This window comes from Anopheles arabiensis, chromosome 3 (assembly GCF_016920715.1).
Source record: "Anopheles arabiensis isolate DONGOLA chromosome 3, AaraD3, whole genome shotgun sequence".
Lineage (NCBI taxonomy): Eukaryota > Metazoa > Arthropoda > Insecta > Diptera > Culicidae > Anopheles > Anopheles arabiensis.
In genome coordinates this window covers 13,647,379-13,671,201 of record NC_053518.1, presented here as the reverse complement: position 1 = coordinate 13,671,201, position 23,823 = coordinate 13,647,379, and the positions used below count along the sequence as shown (strand labels likewise).

General features: G+C 49.5%; 5 protein-coding genes and 1 non-coding gene across 9 annotated transcripts; 2 read left to right on the top strand and 4 right to left on the bottom strand.

Moving 5' to 3' along the window:
* Positions 1–834: 834 nt before the first annotated feature.
* Positions 835–7,792, bottom strand: LOC120902241 (dyslexia-associated protein KIAA0319-like protein). Its single transcript, XM_040310814.1, has 7 exons — positions 7,198–7,792; positions 5,192–7,104; positions 4,819–5,118; positions 4,443–4,748; positions 4,142–4,376; positions 3,886–4,053; positions 835–2,235 (listed from the first exon to the last, which is right to left on the bottom strand). Exons 1-7 carry the CDS (start codon positions 7,487–7,489, stop codon positions 2,042–2,044), a joined length of 3,408 nt encoding a protein of 1,135 aa, XP_040166748.1. The 5' UTR covers positions 7,490–7,792; the 3' UTR covers positions 835–2,041.
* LOC120905262 lies at positions 2,516–2,637 on the bottom strand. The gene has a single exon (XR_005739896.1). It is a non-coding gene; the product is annotated as a U5 spliceosomal RNA (small nuclear RNA).
* Positions 7,793–9,309: 1,517 nt separating the features above from the next.
* Positions 9,310–9,957, top strand: LOC120905142 (histone H1.0-like). The gene has a single exon (XM_040315942.1). It carries the CDS (start codon positions 9,310–9,312, stop codon positions 9,955–9,957), a length of 648 nt encoding a protein of 215 aa, XP_040171876.1.
* Positions 9,958–10,129: 172 nt separating this feature from the next.
* On the bottom strand, positions 10,130–13,011 carry LOC120902732 (SUMO-activating enzyme subunit 2). The gene is made up of 6 exons (XM_040311719.1): positions 12,886–13,011; positions 12,587–12,761; positions 12,290–12,444; positions 11,925–12,212; positions 11,308–11,843; positions 10,130–11,217 (listed from the first exon to the last, which is right to left on the bottom strand). The coding sequence occupies exons 2-6, from the start codon at positions 12,728–12,730 to the stop codon at positions 10,337–10,339; spliced, it is 2,004 nt and encodes a 667-aa protein (XP_040167653.1). The 5' UTR covers positions 12,731–12,761; positions 12,886–13,011; the 3' UTR covers positions 10,130–10,336.
* Positions 13,012–14,922: 1,911 nt separating this feature from the next.
* Positions 14,923–20,539, top strand: LOC120900054 (protein pigeon). Of its 4 annotated transcripts, XM_040306565.1 has the most exons (5): positions 14,923–15,748; positions 15,826–17,261; positions 17,334–18,588; positions 18,789–19,469; positions 19,760–20,539. In XM_040306565.1, exons 1-5 carry the CDS (start codon positions 15,685–15,687, stop codon positions 19,909–19,911), a joined length of 3,588 nt encoding a protein of 1,195 aa, XP_040162499.1. In that variant the 5' UTR covers positions 14,923–15,684; the 3' UTR covers positions 19,912–20,539. The 4 variants fall into 4 exon arrangements, with proteins under 4 accessions (XP_040162499.1, XP_040162503.1, XP_040162502.1 ...); XM_040306569.1 differs by lacking the exon at positions 18,789–19,469 and having other exon boundaries at positions 14,925–15,748; positions 17,334–18,704; positions 19,760–19,848; XM_040306568.1 differs by lacking the exon at positions 19,760–20,539 and having other exon boundaries at positions 14,925–15,748; positions 17,334–18,704; positions 18,789–18,879.
* On the bottom strand, positions 20,340–23,288 carry LOC120900056. Its single transcript, XM_040306571.1, has one exon. The coding sequence runs from the start codon at positions 23,142–23,144 to the stop codon at positions 21,351–21,353; it is 1,794 nt and encodes a 597-aa protein (XP_040162505.1). The 5' UTR covers positions 23,145–23,288; the 3' UTR covers positions 20,340–21,350.
* Between the last annotated feature and the right edge of the window lie 535 nt (positions 23,289–23,823).

The window sequence follows — 23,823 nt, the reverse complement described above, 5'->3', positions numbered from 1 at the left end:
ATTGAACGTGAACAATTGAATATATGAATGGTTCGATGCGGAGGAGGGTGGGGCTAGGCTAGACAGCTTCGATTTGTTTGCTTTGTCTATTTGAAGTGTAAGGTTGCATCGAGCGGCAGCCCGAAATCGCTGATAATTACATCAATTAACAGTTAACAGTTTAAATAGTGATTCCAAAATGAGGGCAAGAGCACGAACAAAATTATGCAAAAAAAAAGCACGAGGAAGCAGCGTAGCAAATTGGATTCATTTTAAACTTGATCTGCCCGCCCGTATGTCCCGTGTATCGCTAAGTTTAGCCTAAATCTAATCAAATCTGTTTATTACTTGTTAAGGACTGTTGTGGGATAGGTTTTGGGGGATTTGGGAGTGGTTTTTATGCAACTTACCTATTGAATCTTATCCGGAGGATGCCTATACAGACCAGCGAGACTGTGTAAGTCTTATCACGTTCATGTTATCATAAGCTGCACGAGTATCCGATTGTATGTATTGGCCGACCGTTAGATGCCAATCTGTGGGATTCTAATGCTTTGGATGTCCCACTATCATCTATATCGCTCAAATCATTCCAGAAGACCTCTTTTCTTTCACATCGGTCAATCATACTCCTGTAAAGAGAGAATTTCTCTATTAAACAATGTTCATCAATGTTTTGCTGTGTCTTACCAACACAATCGAAGGTTAAGTTTAATTTTCCATCATTGCATACACCGTGATCTTCCTTCATGCAGACCTGACATTACAACTGTTTGCGAGTTTTCTGCGATATCTTCTAGTTTCTAACCAGAAATGTTGTAATATTATCACATTCTTCACAATTCAATCGCCTCATTTCGCTTTGTATTCTGAATGTATTTTCCACTCTATCGCACCACACTCTCCGTCGAGATGACACACACATACACAGACAGAAAAGACGAAATCCGGTGGCGCTCATAAGTACATTATGCCCTGGTTCTTCGGGTGCCCTTTCGGGCGAGTGCAACATTAATACTGCCCCCTACCCTTTGCAAGAGCCCTACTCTGATGTTCTGATCTGCCCCGCCTGCTCAGTGATACTTGCTCAAATGCTCATAAAGCTTTTGAAGCGTCCCAGTCAACCCAGTCACCCAGTCGCCATCATCATCATCATTGATCATTTCTGTTCTGTTTTTACCGTATTTTGCGCACCTTGCTCACAGCCCCGATTCAGTACGGGTGGTAGACGCGTGGTTATTTCTTACTTGTTTAATACTTTTCTATATCTCCTCCTTTCTCGTCGTACAATATGTGCGTTTTTTGTTTGTTCGTCTTTCTTTTTCACTAATTGGTAGTAGTACGGAATATTTGTATGCTGGGAGGGTAACATCTAAACGAAAACATCACACAACACTCATAAGCAAAACCTTCCATCGTGCCGGCAGGCGTGACACCCCCGTGGGTTACCATGGCTACTGGTAGAACTAATGTCAAATGCACCTTGTTCGAATCGAATAGTACGTAAATGCAAACTTTACACCACCAATAAGGAACGGAGCTTCCTTGCCACCGTTTTTCGCCTCAATAGTGTTCGATCGTTCTTTTGCATGGTTTGCCTAATTTTAGCAAGCAATTTCTGTTCATTACTTCGATGGCTTTTGAATCACATTGGTTGTTACAATAATAACTTACTGCTTACAGTGCGCTTTTGGGGTATTTTCTTTTGTTAGGGAAAGTATATCATAAAGCTTTATATAGGAATGCAAAAGAAGAAAGTGCGTATCTAAACGAATAGTTTAGAGAAATGGAATGGAAAGAACGTTGTGATGTGTGTTTTCTTTGCTCAAAGCGCATTAAATCAATCATATCGTTACACGTGTACATCAAAAAATCACTACAAGCACATTAGGAACGTATTTGGTAAAGAAATTTCTTCCGACTAGTTGCATATAACCCTCCGCCTCCTCTCGCGGTTGTTAAGGTTGCACACCCTTCCCCTTTTGCTTCCCCCTCCCCCAGCACTGGGGTGGCACTGGTACAGTTGTTATCGTCTCCTTTTTTGTTTGTCCTATCTTACTGTTTAAGCTTTGATGCGTCGTCCTAGACGCGTTACACCGTACTTCGGGTGACCGCCGGCTCCGTTTCGTAGCTCGCCGTTCGGTAGCCCACCGTTGCCGGACCGTCCCGGCAAGAGTCCGTTCTGTCGCGAGCGGCTCTCGAACAGCACGTCCGAGTCGGTTTCGCTGTCGGAAATGGTGGTTCCCGCGCGATTAACTGTAACAAGGAGGTAAAATAGATATTTAATTGTTGATTTCACCGTTTACATTGAATTGTTCAATAGTTATTAAAGTAAAAAAGCAACGTTATAAATTTAAAATGCAAGTCACAATCAGACTTAAGTGAAATTTCATCAATTGAATAATCATCCAACATTCGACTTGTGCTCGATTTAAACAATAATCATTAATAGTATTAAGAGCGAAATCATCTGTACACTAAATATATATCTTTCAATCTCCTTCTTTATTCTAATTTTGTATATAAAATTAGGGCTCAACCCCTGATGGGGTCGAGACGACAAAAATTCAGTTTAGACTCATTAGAGTATCCCTCTCCACGGAAATCTTTAGTAAAAGGCGAAAGATTTATTCGACAACTGAAGAGAGATCAGAGTACCTCACAACGCTTTTTCCTTCCCACCACACCAACGCACGACATGCTGTGCTAGCGATGCTTTACCAATCCACACCATGCCCTTTCGCGACCCTTACGCATCGCTGATCCCTATTCCCTTCAAACACGCACGCATTACAGCATTAGTACATTTCGGTAGAGAATATAATGCTCCTTCTATCCCATTACATACAACGAGATGCAATGCAAAGCAGTTTCAACCGAATTGCAAACACTATTGAAAGTTATTTTTCTCCGAATCAGCATTAACACAGCCGGCATTATTTTTCCCCCTTATGCTGTTCTTCATCTTTCACCCTTTTGACAGCGTACGCCCAGCTGGACTGACGGATACACATGTTGGCCAGCATTTGTAAGGCTTTGCGCGATGGCACGGCGTACAGTGCGGTGCGTAAGTTTGATTCAATAGGAAATTTTAATTTTAAAACAATAAAAATTAGAAACATTACGAACATAATTTTGCTGGAGCGATATTGGTACATTGATATAGTTATATTATATTGATATGATGCCGCTCTCAATTTATAGTACAGTCATTATCCGATATACGCTATCGCACGGGACCGAGCACAATACAGGCGGTCCCCGAGATACACGGTACCTCTCATACGCGGATTCGGAGATACGCGGTTTTCTAAATTTGACAATTCTTTGAGCAAATTGTACTGATTTGACACATCAATTGTAAATTGCCACATAATTTCCCGTTCGATCGAATGTTAAAAACTATTTCAAAAGGTTTAAAACTGTTATATTCAGTCAGAATCATATCAAATAATTCATAAAGTGACTAAAACCGCCCCCTACTTGCAAAATTACTCGAATATTAGTGATATTGTAGCTGGAAATCACGAGATTCGACTTACGCGGAAATCCGAGATACGCGGTATTTTGCGGCCGTTTTCGGTCCCCATAAACCGTGTATCTCGGGGACCGCCTGTATATCAAGTATCGCGTATTGCGGATAATTGCTGTATTATAGACATTAGAACAATAATGTAAAGAGATTATCATACTGATATGTTAGTTTAATGAGAATTTTGAATTGTAACGCTACTCTCTAAAGAAAAAAAAATCCTGTTGGCTTTCTAAGGATAGACACCATACACAAAAATTCTTATTTTCAAATTAGATAAACCCCAGTACAGTGGTGTACATAAAAGTCTAATGCAAAATTAACTTAATATAAGTCGAAAAATGTATTTAAGAAAAATAAAAAATATTACTCACATGAAGGCAATTCCTCGTCGTGCGTTTGCAAAAGTGAATACTTTTGGGGCTTTGGTCGCGTGCGCGGTTTGGCCGACCGTCGGCAAAGGCACGTAATACCCCAGCAGATGCCGGACAGGACAAAAAACACAATCAGCACACCAACAATCACGTAAAGTATGGACCAATCTATTGCGGAGGAGACAAAAAAATATATAGTTGCGGTTCGGTTGCTTCCAAAGCACCTTTCCCTTCCCGGGCCTGCTCATATACATACCACAGTTGGCCTCGGCAATACCCCAGAAGTAGAAAATGTCCGGCATCCAGAAGCTTTGGCAGATGCATTCTCGCGTCTCCGCATTGCACACACCGTGGCCGGAGCAATCGTTCTGGCAGACGGTGGTCCGTATGCCGACCACCGACGTGCCCAGTATGGTGTAGTCGCGCCAAAACTTTTCCTTCAATATTCGCTCCACCTCGAGCGCCGGCATTAGCTGCGGTTTGTCTTTATCCTACGGAAACGGGAAGGTTACATTACTGCTCTGTGCGTCATTCGCCGTTCAAAAGTACCCCCGTACCTCAAGGCCGTATTGTTTCTCCACGTAAAACACAATCACCACCTGTCCCGTGCGGGGTTCCACCTTCAGCTCTCGCACGTGCAATTTCGCCATGTTGTCACCGATCAGCAGGGTAAGCTTTTGCTCGATCGAATCAAGCTCGGCCGCCGTCAGCACGGTCGCTTCGGTGGTAATCGTTACCTCTACCAAGCTCATCAGCAGCGGATCGGGCCGAACGATGATGCTCACGGTGTCGGATGCGGAAAGTCCTTGCCCGTCGTACACGGTCAGTTTAAACACGTACCGCCCGGTAACGATGTTTGTTAACTATTGTGAAAAAAATATAGCTCTTCAATTGGTACTTTGGTACTTCCACCCCACTGCAAACACCACTTACCATCAAAGCCGGCTTGTTATCACTGCCATCGATGATGGTCCCCAGTGCCAAACTGCTCGGTTCGCGCGTCCAACTGTACCGCACAATGCCCAGATCATCGCGCGACTGGCTTCCGTTCAGCACCAGCACATTGGTGGGCAGTGTAACCGTTTGATCGCCTCCAGCATTGGCCACCGGGGGTGTGTTCTTCTCCTGCACCACGGTAATGCGCACCCGATCGCTCGCATTGTTGTTCGCCTCGTCCGACACGGTCAGCTCAAACACGTAGTCCCCTATCGTCATCGCGGTGGCATTCGCTATCTAAAAAACAAGTGTAAAAGACCTAATGTTAAAATTCCACTCTTCTAATGACCTCCGTCCAGGCCACACTTACCGACGCGTTTGCACTCTCAATCAGCGCCGTGTTGGGGCCGGAAATCTGCTGCCAACTATAGGCGACAATTTTAATATCATCACTCGACTCGCTCCCATTCAGCACCGCCCAGGTTTGGGGCAGATAGATCGTCGTTCCGTTCGTGCCCGCCTTCGCCACCGGGGGTCGGTTGGTGGGCGGCTTCACAAAGACGTGCACCATCGAGGTGGAGCTTTGGTTCTTCGCATCCGTCACCTTCAGCTCGAACGCGTACACACCCTCCTCCAGGTTGGAGAGCTGCAGAAACGGTGTCCGCGTGTTTTGCATATCGACCGCTTTCGACTGGTTCGTGCTAACCTTGGTCCACTCCCACGCCACGATCCCATTGTCGTCCTTGCTCAGCGACCCGTTCAGCGTGACGTTGTTGTTCGGCAGGTAGAGGATCTCGTTCTTGCCCGCGTTCGCTTCCGGCGGGTAGTCGATCTCCTTCAGCACCTGGATGATGGCCGTGGTGCTGTTGCTCAGCCCCTGCTCGTCCACCACCGTCAGGTTGAACGTGTAGTTGCCGGCAATGGTAAGATCCTTCAGCTGGAGCGTGCTCACCTCGGGCAGCTCGGGCTGATAGCCGAGCGGGCCCTGTGCCAGCACCCACTGCCAGCGCACGATCTTGGCGTCGTCGCTGGACGCACTCCCGTCCAGGATCGCCTCGTGGTTGGGCAGCCGGACGGGCTGATTGGCGGGCGTGATGACCGCGTGCGGTGGTTTGTTAATCTTCTGCTCCGGCAGCACGGTAATGTTCATGAACGCTTCGCCGTACGAGCCGTTCTGGCCGCTCACCGTCACCTTGAACTGGTACAGCCCCTCCGCCAGCCCGGAAAGCTTGGCGATCGATTTCGTCTGGTCCGCTATCGTGCTGTTGCTGTCCCCCTTCGGCTGCGACACCAGCGTCCACAGGTAGTTGTACCTGTCTCCGCTCGTCTTCTCGTCCGGTATGACGTACGCCGACAGCGTTGCCTCGTTCGTCGGCAGCCGCACGTCCTTCGAGGCGACGGAAACGGTCAGCTCTTTCGTCGTGCTCGAACGCACCGGTGACGGCGGCAGCTCGCCATCCGTATCGCCATTGCCCATCGTTAGCTTCTGTGCGGATAGCATCTGAGGAACAATTTGCTGCTGGTGCTGCTCCGCCAGCTGGTCCTTCGACAGGCACACCTCCTTCTCGTTGCGCTCGAACCCTTCCGGGCAGGTACAGATACCGTGCCGCAGGTTCGGCACCACCCGCACACACACCTCGTTCCGCAGGCAGGAATCTTCGCGCGCCACATCGCACGGTCGCATCGAACCGAGCGCCTTCGTCTCGGTGTAGTACTTGCTCTCCTCCGCCTCCTCGTCGTACTGGTCGCGGATGTAGTTGCTGGCGTACTTCTCAAACCCGGCCCCCGGCGCACCGTAGTCGAGCGATTTGTACGGCCCGCGGTACATGTCCTCCACCGCGGGCAGTCCGTACTTCCCGTCACCGCGCGCCCTAGCGACACCGCCGTTCGCCAGGTTGTACATTTCCGCCAGCTTGCCGAACAGATTGTCCTCCCCGTCCGTGTCTTCCGGCAGCCGTACGGCCGGTGCCGCGGCTACCGCGGCCGGCCCGCCACTCGCTAGCAGCCGCTTTTCCTGCACCTTCTTCAGCACCTCCCACCAGCTGCTCGCTTCGCCCGCCAGCCCGTCCTCGAGCGGGTTCACCAGCACCATGCGCAGCGCGGAGGACGTTTCCTTCTTCGCCGGAAGGCACAAATCGTTGCTGATGCACTTCACGTGGTAGCACGTGTGGTTGAACATGAACGCGGTGTGGCAGCTCGCCCCCTTCAGGCAGCAGTCGCGCACACACTCCTCCAGCGTAGTTGCCTTTGCGTTTTCCGTAAAGTTGCCGGCATCTTTGTTGCCTGCGATGGGATGGGGAAAGCAAAGAGGAACGATTGAGTTGAGAATAAGGCGCAGCATGCTTGATCGATCGACACCACCGGAATGACACTTACCGATTGGTGCGTAGCCTTCGAACACGTAGTGCAGCATGCGGGGACAGTTCTCGATGCCGGACAGCTCGGACGCTTCCGCCGTTAACCGCCGTCGGTCGTCCTTCGTCGGTTCCTCGTCAAGGCCACAGTCGGCCCATGGAATGGACACGACCGTCAGCAGACACAACGCACAGCAAAGCCAGTCGCGAATCGACCACCCACCACCGCCACCCATAATGACTACCTGTTTCGACGATAAATCTGTTGCTCTCCTTAATTCCCTGCACCAGCACCACCACCGCATGCGGTGCATTCACTTTTTCCGTCGTGTTGTCGTCCTGTGGCCGCCTGGCCTGTGTTGATATATTGCGTTGCACTGGTTTTGCGATGCGCACCACCACACCACCACTCTCTTTTCAGCTCGTTCGCTCAACCAGTCCGGTACGGTGCATTGTAAGCGCAATATACCTGCACCAGCCCTTGCTCAGCAACGGTGCAACGGGTGTCTTTTTGCCAACTATTTCACGGAAACAGCACTCTGTATTTATTGATAAAAAAGAAGAGGGGAACCGTGCAAAATTGCGTTCGTTCGCTGACAACACCACTCTCCGCAGAAGACGTCAAACTCGGAACGGTTTGTTTTGTTATCATTGGATAACAGCAAACATTCACAGGGTGACTCCGCGACGTTGGAGTCTGGCGCACATTTGTTTAACGGTTTATTTTAAATGTTTTTTGTTTTATGTTTTGTTGCTAATTCTTTGCTTATTTCTTCTTCGTCGGGACATTTTATTCACTGGTAAATGCTGTATGTACTGTATATTAATCGCTTTAACCGGGAAAAACGATATTTGGAAGAGCCCGTAAACTCCGAAACTGCTCCCGAACCTATCCAAATCCGGGAACTAGTTGTGGGATTATCTCGATTCCTGCAACCGAGCCCTTAAAAGCCCCATTTCTGAAACTTCTAGCAAACCTGTTTTGGTTCAGGAAATAAAACTGAAAATATTTCTATCCAGTTACTGATATCATACCAACTCCGAATCCGGAACAGAACCCGTCCCCCCGGTTCGAGATCTGTTTCCTTCCCGGTGTCAGTATTAGTCTGGCAGAAAAGAGAAGAAATTCAAAATACAAGAGGATATGGCGACATTGTTGTAGAATCTAAGTAGCGATGGTTGTCCTTACCCAAGTACCACAAATCCACTGAACGACCACTGAACTGGTTCTAAACGGCTCAAGCTCTTAACTTAAAGGGAATCTAAAAAGACTTCGTTTAGCAGACGGCAAACGACTCATGCATTCTAAAATTAGCATAAAAGCTGGTGGCGACATCTGTTTTTCTCATTGTGTCTCCATAGCTACACAGTGGAGCTTTCCTCCTTTTGAGAGCTTGGTTTCGCATTGAAGTTATGCATCGCTAGAACTAGAATGGCGATACGATTGCTTAAATACTAAACAAAATTATCAATAAAGTGAATTTGAGAAATACCCACGTATTTGTCTACACGACCATTCACATAGATTTTTGCCGGAAAAGTTAGAAGGCCATGATTAGATGTCGAAACACATTGCAAGGAAAGGACAACAACCAATATAATGATGAGTTTTATAAAACGCCATCTATTGAGCACAAACCAGTGAAGTCCAGTGAGAAAATCTGTGGCGCTTGGGAAACCTCATTTTTTTAAAAGATTAATTTCCCTTTCTGAATTCACCACTTCACCGCAACCGTTAAACCGGTCAACTAAAAACGGACCTCTCTTGAAAGCGCTCTAAACTGACATCAGCTTTCCGTTGGCAACACGCGACCCGGTAGCCATCGCAATTTCTTCGTCTTGCATTACCAACCGTTCAGTGAGCACTTGCCGCCCAAACTCGATGATACAGCCGAAACGACTAACATTCAGCTCACCCGCTATGATGGCAAAGGAAGTGAAAGTGCTTGCCGTCAAACCGTTGAAGCCGGAAAAGGGCCAGCAATCGGAACCGGAGGAACAAATGGAAAAGATAACGAACGACAACATGGGAACCACCACCGGAGGCAGCAGCAGCAGCAGCACCGCCATTACCACCACCACCATCAGCCAGGACAAAAATGGCAAAAATGGCAAAAAGACCTACGAGCAGATGATGATCGAAGCAATCACCGAGAACGATCCGCACCGGAAGGGCATTTCGTTTGCGTTGATTAAAAAGTTTATCAAGGGCAAGTACCAAATCGAGACCGAGGTGGCTGCGGTGTACATGAAGCGAGCGTACGAAAAGCTGACCACCAAGTCGATCGTTGAGCGGGTGTCGGGAAAGAGCGGCATCAATGGCAGCATCCGCCTCACCAAAGCGCACGTAGACAAGGGAAGGAAGCAACAGAGCAAGGGGATCAAACAGGCCGAGAAAGCAGCAAAGAAGGCGGCAAAAACGAAACCGAAAGCGAAGAAGCAGGCGGATCCTAAACCGAAGCAGACCAAAAAGGATAAAAACAACAATGACGGCGAGAAGAAGCAGAAAAAGGAGAAGCCGGCCAAGGCGAAGCCCGCGCAGCCAGTCAAACTGAATCCGAAGAAAACCGCCATTACGAAGACGAAAATCGACCGTTCCGGGGGGAAGGTACGGCTTTCGATTGTGTCCTCCACGGATCCGGGGCCGAGCGGTAGGGCGAAGCCAACATCCAAGGCAGCGAAGGGGGGGAAGGCTGCTAAGACTAAGAGTGACGAAATGAACAAGAAACCAACGGCCGCCAAACCGCAACCTGTCAGGGCGGGCAGAGAGAAGAAGCAATAGAAGGAGGTTGATTTTACGCTCGGACACGTTACCAAGGGATTATTTAATTTATTACGTATTTGTGTGATTTTACGATGTATGCGTGCCATTTTATGTGCGAATAAACTATGTAACTATTAACATGAGAAAGGAAAGCAAAACGTGTAAAAGTTCATTTTTAGGCTCAATACGGTGACGGTTTTCCTTGTACGACAGATAAAATTTATTTCAGGAGATTTTCTGCTCATACAATGTGTGTTTTCCCAGAAGGATAATTAGTTGACGATGACATCGATAATCATGAGATGTGGATCGATACGAATCTGTGTGTTTGTGTGTGTGTGTGTGTTTTGCTCTTACTTTCTAAAACCCCCCAGCCCGCCCGCTGCTGACCTGCATCCTAATCCAGTATGACCAAATCATCATCATCGTCATCCATCGGATGGGAGGAGGATACTTTGGCCTTTTTGTTTGCCGGTTCATCATCCTCCGGTGCGTGCTTCCGCTTCTCCACACTCTTGCCCGGTGTCGTGACGGCGTCGGCGGCCGCCTTCGACGTGGACGGCTTCTCGTCCTCATCATCCTCGATGATGCACATATCATCGTCATCGTCCTCCACCTCGTTCACGGTGGTGGATTGCTTCCCGTTCGACGACGATCCGTTCAGTCCCTTCGAGGTGGACGGCTGTGCATCGTCCACCGGTGCCGCGGCCGGTTTGACTTCCTCCTTCTTCTCCTCTTCCTCTTTCGGTTTTAGCGAGTCTGGGTCGGCCACAATCTCGAACGGTGCCTCCTCCCGGCCCGCTTCCTTGTGCAGCACGGTTATGCTGAGCTCGTAGTTCTGCAGGAAATCGTCCGCCTTCAGTATGCACCCGTTGACGATCTTCAGCTCCTCCAGCGTCTTATCATTGTTGCAATCCTTTTCATCCTCCTCGGATGAGATCACGATCGTCCCGGTGCCGTCCAGCAGGACGTCCGGGCTGACCATGTTCAACGCCTTGATCAGTATGTCGTCCCGGAACTCGCGCACGGTCAGCTTCTTGGTGTCGACCTTCAGCACCACCTCCGGCTTGGCGGCGCACACGTAGCATTTCGGCTTCGGTGGAATGATCAGCGTTTCCGGCACGATGAACTGATTGCGACCGTTGACCCGCAGCCGCACGTACACCGTCTTGCACGCTTCGTACTCCTGCTGCAGGACGCGGAAGGCGCGCATCACCACAATGCCGGCCGTAATGGCGTTCGTCGTCGCGATTGCCGGTATGATGTTGCCTGCCATTGCTGTTGAAAAAGAGAGGAGAGACCCATTTAGTCCCAGTTGCCTTTGATCGCAGCGCAAGCAGGGCGCCTGCTAGCCCATTGTTTACTTACACTTAATCTCGAACCGACTCTTTCTTGGAATGCCAAAGATTTGTGCACGAATATTGGCACAGGCGGCCACAAAGTCCATCCCGTCCTTGTCGTCCTTGTCCCAGACGAGATGGTCGCCTTCCGGCAGCTTGCCGACCGCTTCCTTCAGCGCCTTGATGCTCTCGCCAAACACCTTCGCCGTCTGGGCCATGCTGAGCACCTTCTGATCGCGGGTCACACTGTCCTCGACAATGCTACCATCCTCCCCGTCGCCTTCCTGCACCGCGTCCCACTTGGCCGGCTTCGGTGGCGTGCGGTTCTTCCACAGGTTGGACATGCTCAGCAGATAGTTGATGTCGTCGAAGAACAGTTTGTTGAAAATCTTCTCCGGATCGTATTCGCACTGCTTGGCCCAGGTGCGCGTATTGACACGATCCACGTTGCCCTTCTCGTTCGCTTCCTTCTCCAGCGCAGCGCTGCCCACATCGGCGCCCGCCTCCGGATCGGCTGTATCCGGGGAAACGTCCTCATCCTCATTGCTTTCACCAAACAGTTGACTGTAAATGCAAGTAAAGTAGCAAGAAAGAGTTGAATGATAGCACTTTTTCTCCATTTTCCTTCTCTCTTTAACTGCTTACTTAAACAGATGCTTCGCCCACACGATGCAGTGAATCGGTTCCGACGGAGTGTTGCGGATCGTACATCCCGGGTAGGACTTTTGAGCCGGCTGCGGGACACACTCGTAGCACGAGGTGAGTCCACGCTTGATCAGCTCCACCTGCCCGTTGTATCCGGCCGTGCCCGATTCTATCAACGGCACGTCGGCCGTCAGACACAGGCGATTGACGTGACTGCGCGCAGCGCGGTTGTCCAGCGCGTTCAGGACGATGGAGAACTGTTGGAAGAAATTCACGCCATAGTTGTTGCTGTAATGGTAATTACAAACACACAAATCAGTACAGAGTGTGGTGGAAGTGTGGCCAACACGGCGGCCTACACTTACGTCGTAATACTGTCATGGTATGCTTTGATCTTGGCGTTCGGATTGAACGCCAGAGCACTCTCCCGGGCGACGTTCGCTTTCGATTTGCCGACGTGCTCCTTGTGGAACAGAAATTGACGATTCAGGTTGCTAACGTCGATCGTATCCAAATCGATCTGTAAAAAAAACGAACCATCAGTTTGTTGATAACGGAGAGACGGATGCATCATCATTCTTTCTTTTTAGAATGTAAGGTTATGTTCCTTGGGACGCTTTTTTTCCGCGAAGCAGGTACAACACCCCACACCCATTACTTACGATCTCAATGTCCGTGAATCCTGTTAGTACGAGATTTTTCAATATTTCACACCCAATTCCACCCGCTCCGACGACTAGCACCTTCGATTCGGTAATTTTCTTCTGCAGCTCCGCCTCGAAAACACCATCAAGCTGGGCAGCCATATTTTATGCGGTGCGAAAATGCGCTTCTTCACTACACACGTACACGAATCGGTAGAAAGGGGGAAAATATCAGTTATGGGCAATCCGGTTCGATGAACCACGTGCAATGGAACGCTTTGATGGAGATTTTTCGCACAACTGGCCAACAAACTTACGGGAAAAGCCACTTTCGTCAATAGACCGGGTACACAAATTAGCAACACAAAACAGCGTTCGTTCTGCTTGTTTTTCTCTCCTTTTTCTAATGCCGCATGACAAGCGGCCAACTGACAGCGAATCGTTTGACATTAAGGCCCGTGTCTGTGCTCCATCGCATGCGATTTTATCGCACGTGCTGTCAAACGCTTTTTCGTATAATATTGCGATTAATTGGATGATTTGAATAATATAACGATCATGAAAAATTAAGTTGAGATTGTTCCTACAAAACACCACACATTTAGTTTGACAGATAAAATCGGATGCGGCGTCCGACGAAATCAAAAATTTTTGATTCCGTCGTACGACGAAATCGCACGTCCGACGTTATCTGTCAAATCCCATATAAAATTTTGACAGGCCTTCCGATAAAATCGCATCCGATGGAGCACAGACACGGGCCTAAGAGAGTAGGACGGCAAAGGCGGACCCAGTCGACACATTTGTTCAATGCTCGATGAATGCTTATTAAGGCACTGGTTTGCAAAAACGCTGAGGGAAAATTAAAAAAAGGAAAATCATGGATAAATATTAAGAAGAAATTAAGGTTCATTTCTGGTCTATACAATAACATCTAGGGTAAATCCGACTCCGGATGACTTAGACACCCGACAACTTTGATTGCAGATGACTTCAACTACGGATGACTCCGACTACGGACGACTCAGAACGAATCCATCTTCGGATGAATCCTGCTTCGGATATCTCCGGGCAACTGGGTGACTCACATTTAGGTTGACTCTGAGTACGGACGACTCCGAACGAATCAGAATTTGGATGACTCCGACTTCTAACAACTACGACTTTGGACTACTTCAACTTCCCAAGTGCCACAAATCCACTAAACGACCACTAACCGGCTTCTAAACGACTCAAGTTCTCTACCTAAACGGAATATAGAAAGACTTCGTTTAGCAGACGGCAAACGACTCATGCATTCTAAAAATAGCGAAAAAGCTGGTGGCGCTCTCTGTTGGTGGGATACCCCAACCAGTTGAGCTTCATCGCTTGGAGGAGAGCTTTCTCATTTCCTCTGTACTGTTGTACGGTTTCACATTGAAGTTATGTATCGCTAGAACTAGAACGGCGATACGTTTGTTTAAATACTAAACTCCAACGGAAACCACCAGCACTGAAGCAAGTGAGATTTGAGTAATGGTCGTTGGTGTTGATACCCACGTATCTGACCACAAGACCATTCATATAGATTTATGCTCGGAAAGTTAGAAGCTATATACGTCATGATAAGATGAAACTTGTCGAAACACATTGCAAGAAAAGGATAGCAATATAATGATGAGCTGTAATACGCCATCTATTGATCAAACCAACGAAGCTGTAGAGCTTTCATTTTTTTTCTATGGATATTCAATTTTCCAGTCGTTTAAGCTTAATCTGTGGCGCTTGGGTTGGGACGACTCTGATTCCGGAAAACTTCGATTCTAGATTATTTTTACCGACACCGACCCCGGATGACTTTCACTCCATTTGAATTCACCTCCATATGACTCCGAATCCGAACGACTCCGACTTCGTATGCCTCCGACTCCGGATGACTCCAACATTGAATGAATTCGACTCCGGACGATTCTGACTTTGGATATTCCCGAATCCGAACAATTTAGACTTCTGATGACTTCGACCTCGAATGACTCCGACTCCGACCGAGTGCAGCTCTGACCCGGACCGATTCCTTATGACTTCTGGTTGACTTCGACGCTGACGACTCCGGATGACTTCGACTTCGAATGACTCCGAAGACGGACAACTTCAATTACGGTTGGCTCCATCTCTGTATGAATCCAACTGCTCCGGACGATTCCGGTCTTTCGGAGCAGGGAACAAAATCTTCGGACCTGGATCGGAGTCGATTCAGAATATTTGCCAATGTTACCCATCACTACATTCAACGTTCCCAACCGGTTACTTGGATCTTCAGGAGCTTGGGAGCAGTTTTGCAAAGAAGCCAACCGTTTCTTTTTAAACGATTAGCTCATCACAATTTCCCCCTTCCGATGGAAGAACGCCATTCTCCTCTTCCCCCGCCTTCCTAACAACTAGAAGCCTATTTCTACCTTTCCTCCACCCAGCAGCTCCCAATACACAACATTTCAAAATCAAACACACAAATAACCACCGTTCTCGGCCGTTTTGTTTACAATTTCATGCGCATGTGCGTGCTAAAAGGCAAACACGAAAAAAGCGTCTCCCGTCGCCATCGTTCACGGTGACTGCACCGGACGACAACTGCTGATAAGAAGCGGGAAGAGTGGGAGGAAAACGCGACAAGGGATAGGGCGCGTGTTGGTAGAGCAGTGTAGGGAAAATGCCGACGACAACGCAAACGCAGCCGAGTCGGTGCCAACGGTGGTAGAGCTGGAAGAGGCGAGTCAGAGAGAAAGAAAGAGCGAGACCGAGAGAGGCCCTAACCGTAAACTTATTATCAGCAACACCGAATTCCAGCATCATTGACAGAGTGGCAACACAGACGGAACGAGGAAATGATTATTGATTTCAGCAATGTGATGTGAGCAGAGGGCCAACAAACGAAGCCGCCAGAATCGAAACGGTGAATCCCAGCAGAACCGGAAACGTTGCATCGCCTACCACTCTCTGCCGTTGCTGGGCAACTGTGAAAAAGGGATTTTGCTGGAGTGATTAATTTTCCACTAAAAAAGGCACTCTACTCTGTAGAGGCGTGTGTGTGTCGTGTACGTGTCTTCTGGAATTTTTGAGTGTCCCAGTGCGATAGTAGAATGTTGAAGCAGGAAAACTTGGCCGCCAACTTCTGTGGGCTACTGTCCGTTAGTGGAAATAAAGGTAAGCTATCTACTACTGCTCCGATACATTGAATTTATACAACATTTGTGCAATTTCTTCTTCTTCTCCCCCTCCAGATGTCGCTATCGAGTGGCGCATTCTGGGGAAGGAGCAGGATAGCTCACTGCTCGCTAGCTGGGTATCGTTCGACCCCCGGAAAGGACGCGAGGAGCAACGAACGAACGTCGGCATTTACACGCCGAAAAGCAAAACGTTCGACGTGCTGTACACCTTCCCAGGCCGAGAGAACGTAATTCAGGCTTCGGTTAACCTCACGCACACCCTGCTACTCTACGTAACGAAGCAGATCAAGCAGGACGAGTCCGGCCACAACGGTGACATTTACCGTGCCTACCTGGTGGAGGTGCGCCCCAAGCTGGACGCGGCACAGCCCCATCTGCTGCTCGAGGTCGAGCGCAACCGGCAGGTGATGGCAACGTTCCTCTGGCGCAAGCTGTCCACCTTCGAGAAGCACTATCAGGACAAATTTTTGCTCCTGGTACACCACGAGCACGTGCTGCTGTATACGGCGTCGTTGAAAAAGCTCGAACAGCAGTCGGAGGAGGAGGATGCGCTTGCTGCGGGGAGTAGTAGCCGCATCGATTACACCAACCCCAACGCCTGGGAGTTGGATCGGGACGGGCTGAAAAGTGAAACGCTCACGAAAGCCTTCATATGGGCGCAGTGGGATCCAACCGTCCAAGCGTTGTACTACATTCATCTCAAACCGACGGCACGCACCATCTTCGAGAAGGAGGACGACGCAGCGGGCGAGCAGGGCGAACCGACCAAACGGCTACAGCCGACCCTCTCCGCGTTTCAGTTTCACGACGATCTGCCCACCGAAACGGTGCTGAACATTCCGCTGAATTTGCCCAAAATTCCTTCCTCCAGCAGTGAGGACATCTACGAGGACGATACCGTGCCGCTGCGCATACACGACTCGTCGCTCAATCTCGTCATCGTGAGCGACGAGTCGGGGATGCTGTTCGTCTGCCACTACTACCTGTACCAGCCGGTCAAGCAGCGGGAGGAGGAGGCACCACCGGCGAACGGTGGGACCACTGCGCAGACCATCTTCGACGTACACTTTGCGTACTCAGTGACGATCTTGCACCACGGGTGCGTCATACACTGCGTCATGCCGGGCATACCGTGGGAAAAGGCGAAGCTGATGAAGCCCACGTTTACGCTGCACGGCGACCACCACGTGCTGGTGTTTCAGGCGGATCTGTTCATGCACCTGCTCGATGTGGGATTGTCGCACGAACCGTCGTGCCATATCGTGTGCGCACCGTTTACCCGTGCGCCGATTACGCAGCTGGTGCCGTGCTTCGCGACCAACAACATTTGCTACGATTCGGCCACGCTCGATCTCATCTCGATCACGATACCGAAGTCGCACCTGATCGATGCGTTCCGGAACGACACGTCGATCGACAATCGGTTGGCGATCGTGCACTACTTCCTGGCGCACTCGACCGGGGGTGATATTATTGAAATCTTTTCCGAGGTAAGTACGAGGGGTTTGCAGGTGTATTGAAATCGGGATTAGATTATTTATCCTTTCGCTGTCTTTGCACAGATCCTGAGCATCATCATGGAACGGCCACTTCATCTGGACACGGTACCGCTGCTGAAGGAAGCACTCGTGGCGGGCACGTACGCATCGGCCAAGAAAGGGCTCACCCAGGACCAGCTGGCCCTGTTCCGGCTGCTTCCGCTAACCACCTGCAGCTCGAGCAAGCCGATCGAAGCCAAGGTGGGCAAGCTGAGCGTGGGCCTGTCGCACGAAACGCTCTACAACACGTCGATGATGTTGCTGTCGCCCCAGCAGCGCCTCTCGCCCTTCCGCAAAGACATCTGGACGCTGCTGTGGGATCGGCTGAGCGATACCGGTGGCAGCAGCAAGGAACGGCCCCGCTTCCACCAGGAGCAGGTGCGCGAGAAGCTGATGTACTCGCTCGCCTGCTACCAGCCGGAGGCGCTGTCCCGCTGCACCACCCCAATGTCGCCCGCCAACCCTATCGGTGGGGCCACGTTCGGGCTGGACTTTGTGGCGGGTGCCGGTGGCGTCGGCGGCGGTGCCCGTGCCAGGCTGCAGAACGATCTACCGTTCGTGGAAACGGAGGCGTGCACCGCCAACAAGCAGGAGCTGGTGCTGAACGTGAATCTGCGCGAGCTGAGCATGCATCTGGTAAAGCACAGCGTAAAGGAGGTGACGGGCTTCCGGTGGCTAAAGAACGCCTTTTACGACACCAATCCGGCCACATCGCACGTGCATGCCGTTGCGACGCGCTACGTCGCCGCGCAGCTGGAACAATCGCGCGCGCTCTGCGTGCTCGCGTGCCGTACGGCCGGCCTAGACCATGCGCTCGCGGTGGAGGGCTCGGAAAGCCGCGGCTTTGCGCTGATCGATCAGCTGGAGCGGGCCCTGCAGGTACGGCTGTTTGCCATGCTCGAGCGGTACTGTTTGGCGGTGGAGACGCTTGCCTTTCCGCTGCCGCTCGGTTTCTGCTCGTTCTTTTCGTACCTCGGCTACCGGGCGCTGCCGTTCGACGGGTTCATGCAGTACGTCGAGCACCACGTGTTCGAGCTGCAGATCGACGTGGTGAAGGTGATCTTTGCCGACATCGAGGACACACCGGACGGGATTCGGCGGAAGCTGAATCTGCTCATGATACTGCCCCGGTCGAGGGCACGCCGGCTGCTGAACAGCTGGAACCATCCGGTGAGCGCGATGCTGCGCGGGCGCGAACACGCGATGAACATTCTGTCCGGCAACTCGGTGCATCCGCGCGGATCGTCGCATCTGAGGAAGCGCGACTATCAACCGAAAGGTAGCAAGTACTCGAAACGCCGGAGACGGCATCTGCCCGGTTATCCGCGCGTGTGTTGCATGTATTGAATCGTGTTTTTGGTTTGTTTTGTGTTGAATGTTTTGTTATTCTGTTCCGTAAGTGTAAGCGTGTTTTACGTTTCTTCCTTTTCTTAATTTGCATTTATTTGTCATTGTTTTTCATTTCGCTGTTTTTTTCAGTTGCCACTTGCTTTAGTAACGGTTGTGATCGTTTTTTCGGTTGGTTCGGTTGCGCGCGCTCAGATGTAAAACATTGCATGCCCTCGCCGTCATCATTTCACGCGAGCCGCTCGGTTCGCAAACCGCCACCGGCTGCATCCTCCTCACCCTCATCCTGCTCGGAAGCTTCCTCGCCCATCTCATCCTCCGAGTACGATCAGATGGAAAACTCGTCCCGGTCGCGCAATCTGCGTACCTACGCGAGCCTCAACGCGCTCCGGCTCGTTACGTCCCCTTCGTCGCTGGTCGATCTGGAGGCGGGCAGCGGCACTGCCAGCGACCGGGCCGGGGAGGATGAAAAGGAGGAACAGCACCCGCCCAACGTTACCATTACCTTTGGCAGTTCCCGGTCGACGGGATCGAATGGGGCGGCGAGAACGCGCTTCCAGCGGTTCCGCTGCACCTCCTCTACGTCCTCGTTTTTGATGCAACTTTGCCGTGACTCACCGTCGGATAAAATTGTCCGACTGTCTAGACGGCATGCAGCGACTGCCCGTGCTCGTTGTCTTAATGACGGGCTGGATGCGTCCCTAAAAACAACGCTCCTGCTAGGCGTTGGATATTTAATTCTGGCCAGCACGATCATCGCTGTGGTCGTGTTTGCTACACTCGAATTCCGCATTGTCCCATCAATAGCCTGGTGTACGCAGGCGATTAGAATGCTTTTTTAAAACGACTGCTTCCATCCGTTCACTGACTAGTTCACGGGGCTCGAAACACGCATCATTCCATTTTTCCCACCTGCATGCATCATTTATTGGTTTTAAAATATTTATTTATTTTTTCTGTTTTTTTGGTAGTTTTTTTTTGCTTTTGTTTTGCTTCTGCACTTGGAATGATGTTGCGTTTTCCATTTCCATGCAAAAAATAACTGCACTCTGTCTGATAGAGCCTATTTAGTAATTTTCCCCCTCGTTCAACATTCGTTTTAGATCTCAGCCAAGGTTTAGGGGCGGCCCGGAAGCTCCAGCAACCGTTGGACAATTTCCTCGACCTACTTACCGCCAAAGCGAACCTGAACGAACTTGACTTTAATCTGCTAATCGAAACGACACTAACATCGGTGGAAAACTTTCACATGTAGGAAAGGAATTATACAGTGCCAATGGGTGAAAACGAGCGTATTATTTCGTGTTTCCGGTAAGCTAGGCATTACTTCCTTTTGGATAAGCATAAGAATTCTAATTCTTTTTGCTCGCGAAGCAGCTATAGTGCAATATTGAAAGTCAGATTAAACATTATTACGTTAGGAGAGCGTTATCATTTCGCACAAAGAGTCCACCGCTCCTTCGGAAGGATTAGTTCGCGATGTTTTAAGTGATATACAGATGATACTCATCTTCTAATCTCAGCGGAATTGTACGAAATCGATCGTACGGTACAGTTTGCTGCATGATATGCTTCGTAAATTTGGTTGCTGGTAGTTATGTGCCATGCTTTCGGATATTGTTTATCGTGTTGGAAGGTTCGATATTGTGTTCATTCCTGTCGAATGATTAAGGCAAAGCAGCGTAACTAGTTTACATTTCACTTTTATTTCGCTTATGGTTCAACAATTTAACGGAGTACAAATAACACTCTCTGTCTCTCTCTGCATGCGTTTTGTTGTCGCAAAAAAAGGTTATAATTTTCTTTTCTGATAAAGCAATATAACATATACAGAAGAAGTAAAGGGACACCAATAAACTAAAAGCAGGCCAAATTTACCTAAACTTTCCTATAGCGTCGTTTTTTCCAACTACAAAAACATGAGAAATCGTCACATGAAAAGTCCATTAGTAGAAATGAAAGTTGATTTTAGAAGGAAAAGCGATATTTTTTTAGGTTACGTTATTTTTCAAATCATTATCAATGCATTATGACAACTATATTTTCACAAAATACAAATTTCATTCTAAAAAGTAGCCAAACACGTCGAAGTAGAAATAATTTTGGTGTAAGTTTTGAGCCAATTGCTTTAAAGGGCTAATGTTAATCGAAAATATCACTATTTATTGGCCTGGTACTAAAGTTTCATTTAGACCTTCTCCATCCATAAAAAGCAGCTCTATGTACTCTCTTTAAATAGAGTAAATACGTTTAGTTGTATAATATGTATGGCTGGCTTCTAAATTATTTGCATACTATAACGTTCGTATGCATCTCTAAGCGATGAAATATTTCTTCACACCTTGCTAAACCACTAAACCACAAGCGCAGTTCGATTTCCACACAAATCGAGTGCAGTGGTAAAATTCCGTACAAAAATAAGCTTCTCGCATCTTCAATCAAGCCTTTTGTATCACAATAGTTGCGCCAATACGTTCAAAAATGCGTTGCACGTATTGTCGTTTGATTATCCTTTGTTTTGATTAAATATTTCACTATAAATCCCCTCACAGTACACCATCGGTGTACCGTGTGTCTTTTGTGCGCATAATGTTTCCTGTTTGCGAACGCTTTGGTAATTCGTTGCCAGTAGGGCTCGATCAATGCAATCGGGTTAGTGCTTACTCTTTGCCTACCTTTCCGTTCCATTTCGGTTTACCTTGGCAGGGATGTATCGACCGATGTGAGCTGCGTATTGTCGGCCGGAATCCACTGCTGCTGTGTCGAATCCAGCGCGGGTGCCATGCCATCCGCCTCGGCCATGCGCGATCGTCGCTTGATCGAAAACTGGCGCAGAAATACGTGCATTGCCGCGAGCAGTACCAGAAACACGCCGAAAACGATACCCACAATAATCCACGGCGAAAGACGGCCGGGTTCGCGATAGATCCCGGCCACGCGGGCCGACTCGCTCAGCTGCGCCTCGGTCGATTTACCCACCGGTATGATGCGGCTGTTGTCGTTCGCACTGCCCGAAATGATCAGCGACTGTTCGCGCGTAATCTTCACCGGGCGGCTAAATCCGTCCGACACGGTGCTTATTTTCGTGCCGCCCAGCTGCGGCACGTACTGCAGCAGCACGTCCATCGACCGTACGTGGCACATTTGGAGCAGCTTCAGCATGCCGACGCCGTGCAGCGTGAGCGATTTCTGCCGGTTGGCGCCATACTGCACGGTGATGGCGGTAAAGTTGGGCATCACGTAAATCCACACGTTCGGATCGGCCAGCTGTATCCAGAGCTGGTTGCGCAGCAGTACCCGCGTCAGCCGGCAGTCCGAATCGCGCTCCGTGGCGTTGAAGTACGTCGCCACGATGCAGTCGTCGGTGGTGGACAGGTTGCGCATCAGGTGGTGCGCGTTGCAGAGCGTAAAGTCCGTCAGATGGGTGCACTGTTTGTACTCGTCGAACGTCATCACCATGCCGGTGTGGGACGTCCTGTTGTACGCCATAATGTCGCGATCGAGCACGTACATCTTCATGATGCCGTCCTCCGAAAGCATCGGCACGCTGGTCCCTTTGAGCGTGCGGTACAGCAACCGGTTGCAGAGCGGTATAATGATGTTGACCACCACCCGGCACCCGTCCACGTTGGCGATCACCTTCGAGAGCGGGTACAGTTTGAGCATTTCGCGCAGTTTCAGCTCGACCGGGAAGATGAACTCTTCCGGCAGAAACTTTTGCACCTTCTGCAGCTCGGCCAGTAGCTGCGTGGGGGAGATGATGCTGTCGCTGAGCCCCATCGAGGTGGTGCTCTGCAGCAGCTCCATGAACAGGTTCTTCTTGGCGATGATCTTGTTCAGCAGTATGTCCATCAGCAGCAGCTGGCCCTCGCGCGTAAAATCGATCGTGTGTGGCCGCTTCGGATCGACCTGGAACGTGTTGCCGGACAGCACGGCCAACGCCTCGTTCGTAGTGTTGTAGAACATCCTGAGCGACGATGACTCAATGGTGAGCTGCTGATTCACCTTATCGAATTTGCTGTGTATATCGTTTCTATCCTCATCGTCCATCAGCCCGAACCAGGATCTAAATATGCCTCGTTTCGTGCGTCTCGGGCCACCTGCCCCTCCCTCCTCTTCGCAGAAGCTCCTGAGCAGGATGCTGAAATCGTTCAGCTCTTTGTTCAGGCCCAGAATGTTGAGGATGCCGTCGCAGTTGCCAATGCGCTTCGCCTGCATCTCGGCGCACGCTTGCAGCAGATTGGCGACGGTAGCATTTGCCGTTGCGATTTCATCGACGAAAAGCGCTATATCGTAATTGGACCGCAGCGTCCACGAGCTTACCTGCACCTTTATCGTTTTCAGCTCCTCGAAGTACACTCCGTCCGTGTAGAGCGGATCGTTCGACACGGGACTTTCTTCGATGTGATACGTTGGGAAGGCGCTGCATAGTTGCGACAACAGCAGCGACCATATTAGGGCAGAGATTATGCTGAACAGTGGATACATGACTATCTGAACACACGGACAGAGGGAAGTCGAAGGGTTTGATTTACATTACACCAGGAACGCAATTAGGACGAGCTACTAAACACTGGAAAATATGAAGATAAACAATACGACTTTGGCGGAGAGACGTCAATTTTGTACCAAGGTATGTACATAAAAAACAATACGATTACCAAGATATATATAGATGTGATGTTTAATTTTACCGTTGATTTTAATACTTGGAAAGAGAACAAGGAATAGAAACGTTTACCTCCAATTAGTGTGAAAAAGTGTAAAATGTCGGTAAATGTTAAATGTTTTTCAAGTACGCTCCCGTAATGTAAGATCACAATAGCGCTTCTGAGGTGACCAGGGTATGTAGCCGAGATTTAAAAGATGCTTTATTACTTCAAGAACCGATTCCATGCTTAAACAGGTAGACTCGTCAGTATTTAAAGGTTCAATTTAGTGATGGGAGCTCGGAATTGGACCTACCCGATCACATGTTGGGAATCAATTGTGGAGCCAATTCCGATGCTGGAATCAATTCAATCAATTTCCGGAGGCGATTCCAGAGTCGATTCCGGAGCCAATTCCGGAGCCGATTCCGGAGCCTATGCCGGACTTGACTCCGGAGTCGATTCCGGAGCTGACTCCAGAGCCGATTCCGGAGATTACTCCGGAGCCAATTCTAGTG

Coding starts and splice junctions, on each gene's coding strand:
- LOC120902241 (XM_040310814.1), bottom strand. CDS start 7,489: ATGCACCGCATGCGGTGGTGGTGCTGGTGCAGGGAATTAAGGAGAGCA. Junction 7,105..7,197: donor CGAAGGCTACGCACCAATCG/GTAAGTGTCATT, acceptor ATCCCATCGCAG/GCAACAAAGATGCCGGCAAC. Junction 5,119..5,191: donor TTGAGAGTGCAAACGCGTCG/GTAAGTGTGGCC, acceptor CTTGTTTTTTAG/ATAGCGAATGCCACCGCGAT.
- LOC120902732 (XM_040311719.1), bottom strand. CDS start 12,730: ATGGCTGCCCAGCTTGATGGTGTTTTCGAGGCGGAGCTGCAGAAGAAA. Junction 12,445..12,586: donor GATTCACGGACATTGAGATC/GTAAGTAATGGG, acceptor TTTTTTTTACAG/ATCGATTTGGATACGATCGA. Junction 12,213..12,289: donor TACCATGACAGTATTACGAC/GTAAGTGTAGGC, acceptor TTACCATTACAG/CAACAACTATGGCGTGAATT.
- LOC120900056 (XM_040306571.1), bottom strand. CDS start 23,144: ATGTATCCACTGTTCAGCATAATCTCTGCCCTAATATGGTCGCTGCTG.
- LOC120900054 (XM_040306565.1), top strand. CDS start 15,685: ATGTTGAAGCAGGAAAACTTGGCCGCCAACTTCTGTGGGCTACTGTCC. Junction 15,749..15,825: donor GTCCGTTAGTGGAAATAAAG/GTAAGCTATCTA, acceptor CTCCCCCTCCAG/ATGTCGCTATCGAGTGGCGC. Junction 19,470..19,759: donor TGTCCCATCAATAGCCTGGT/GTACGCAGGCGA, acceptor CATTCGTTTTAG/ATCTCAGCCAAGGTTTAGGG.
- LOC120905142 (XM_040315942.1), top strand. CDS start 9,310: ATGATCGAAGCAATCACCGAGAACGATCCGCACCGGAAGGGCATTTCG.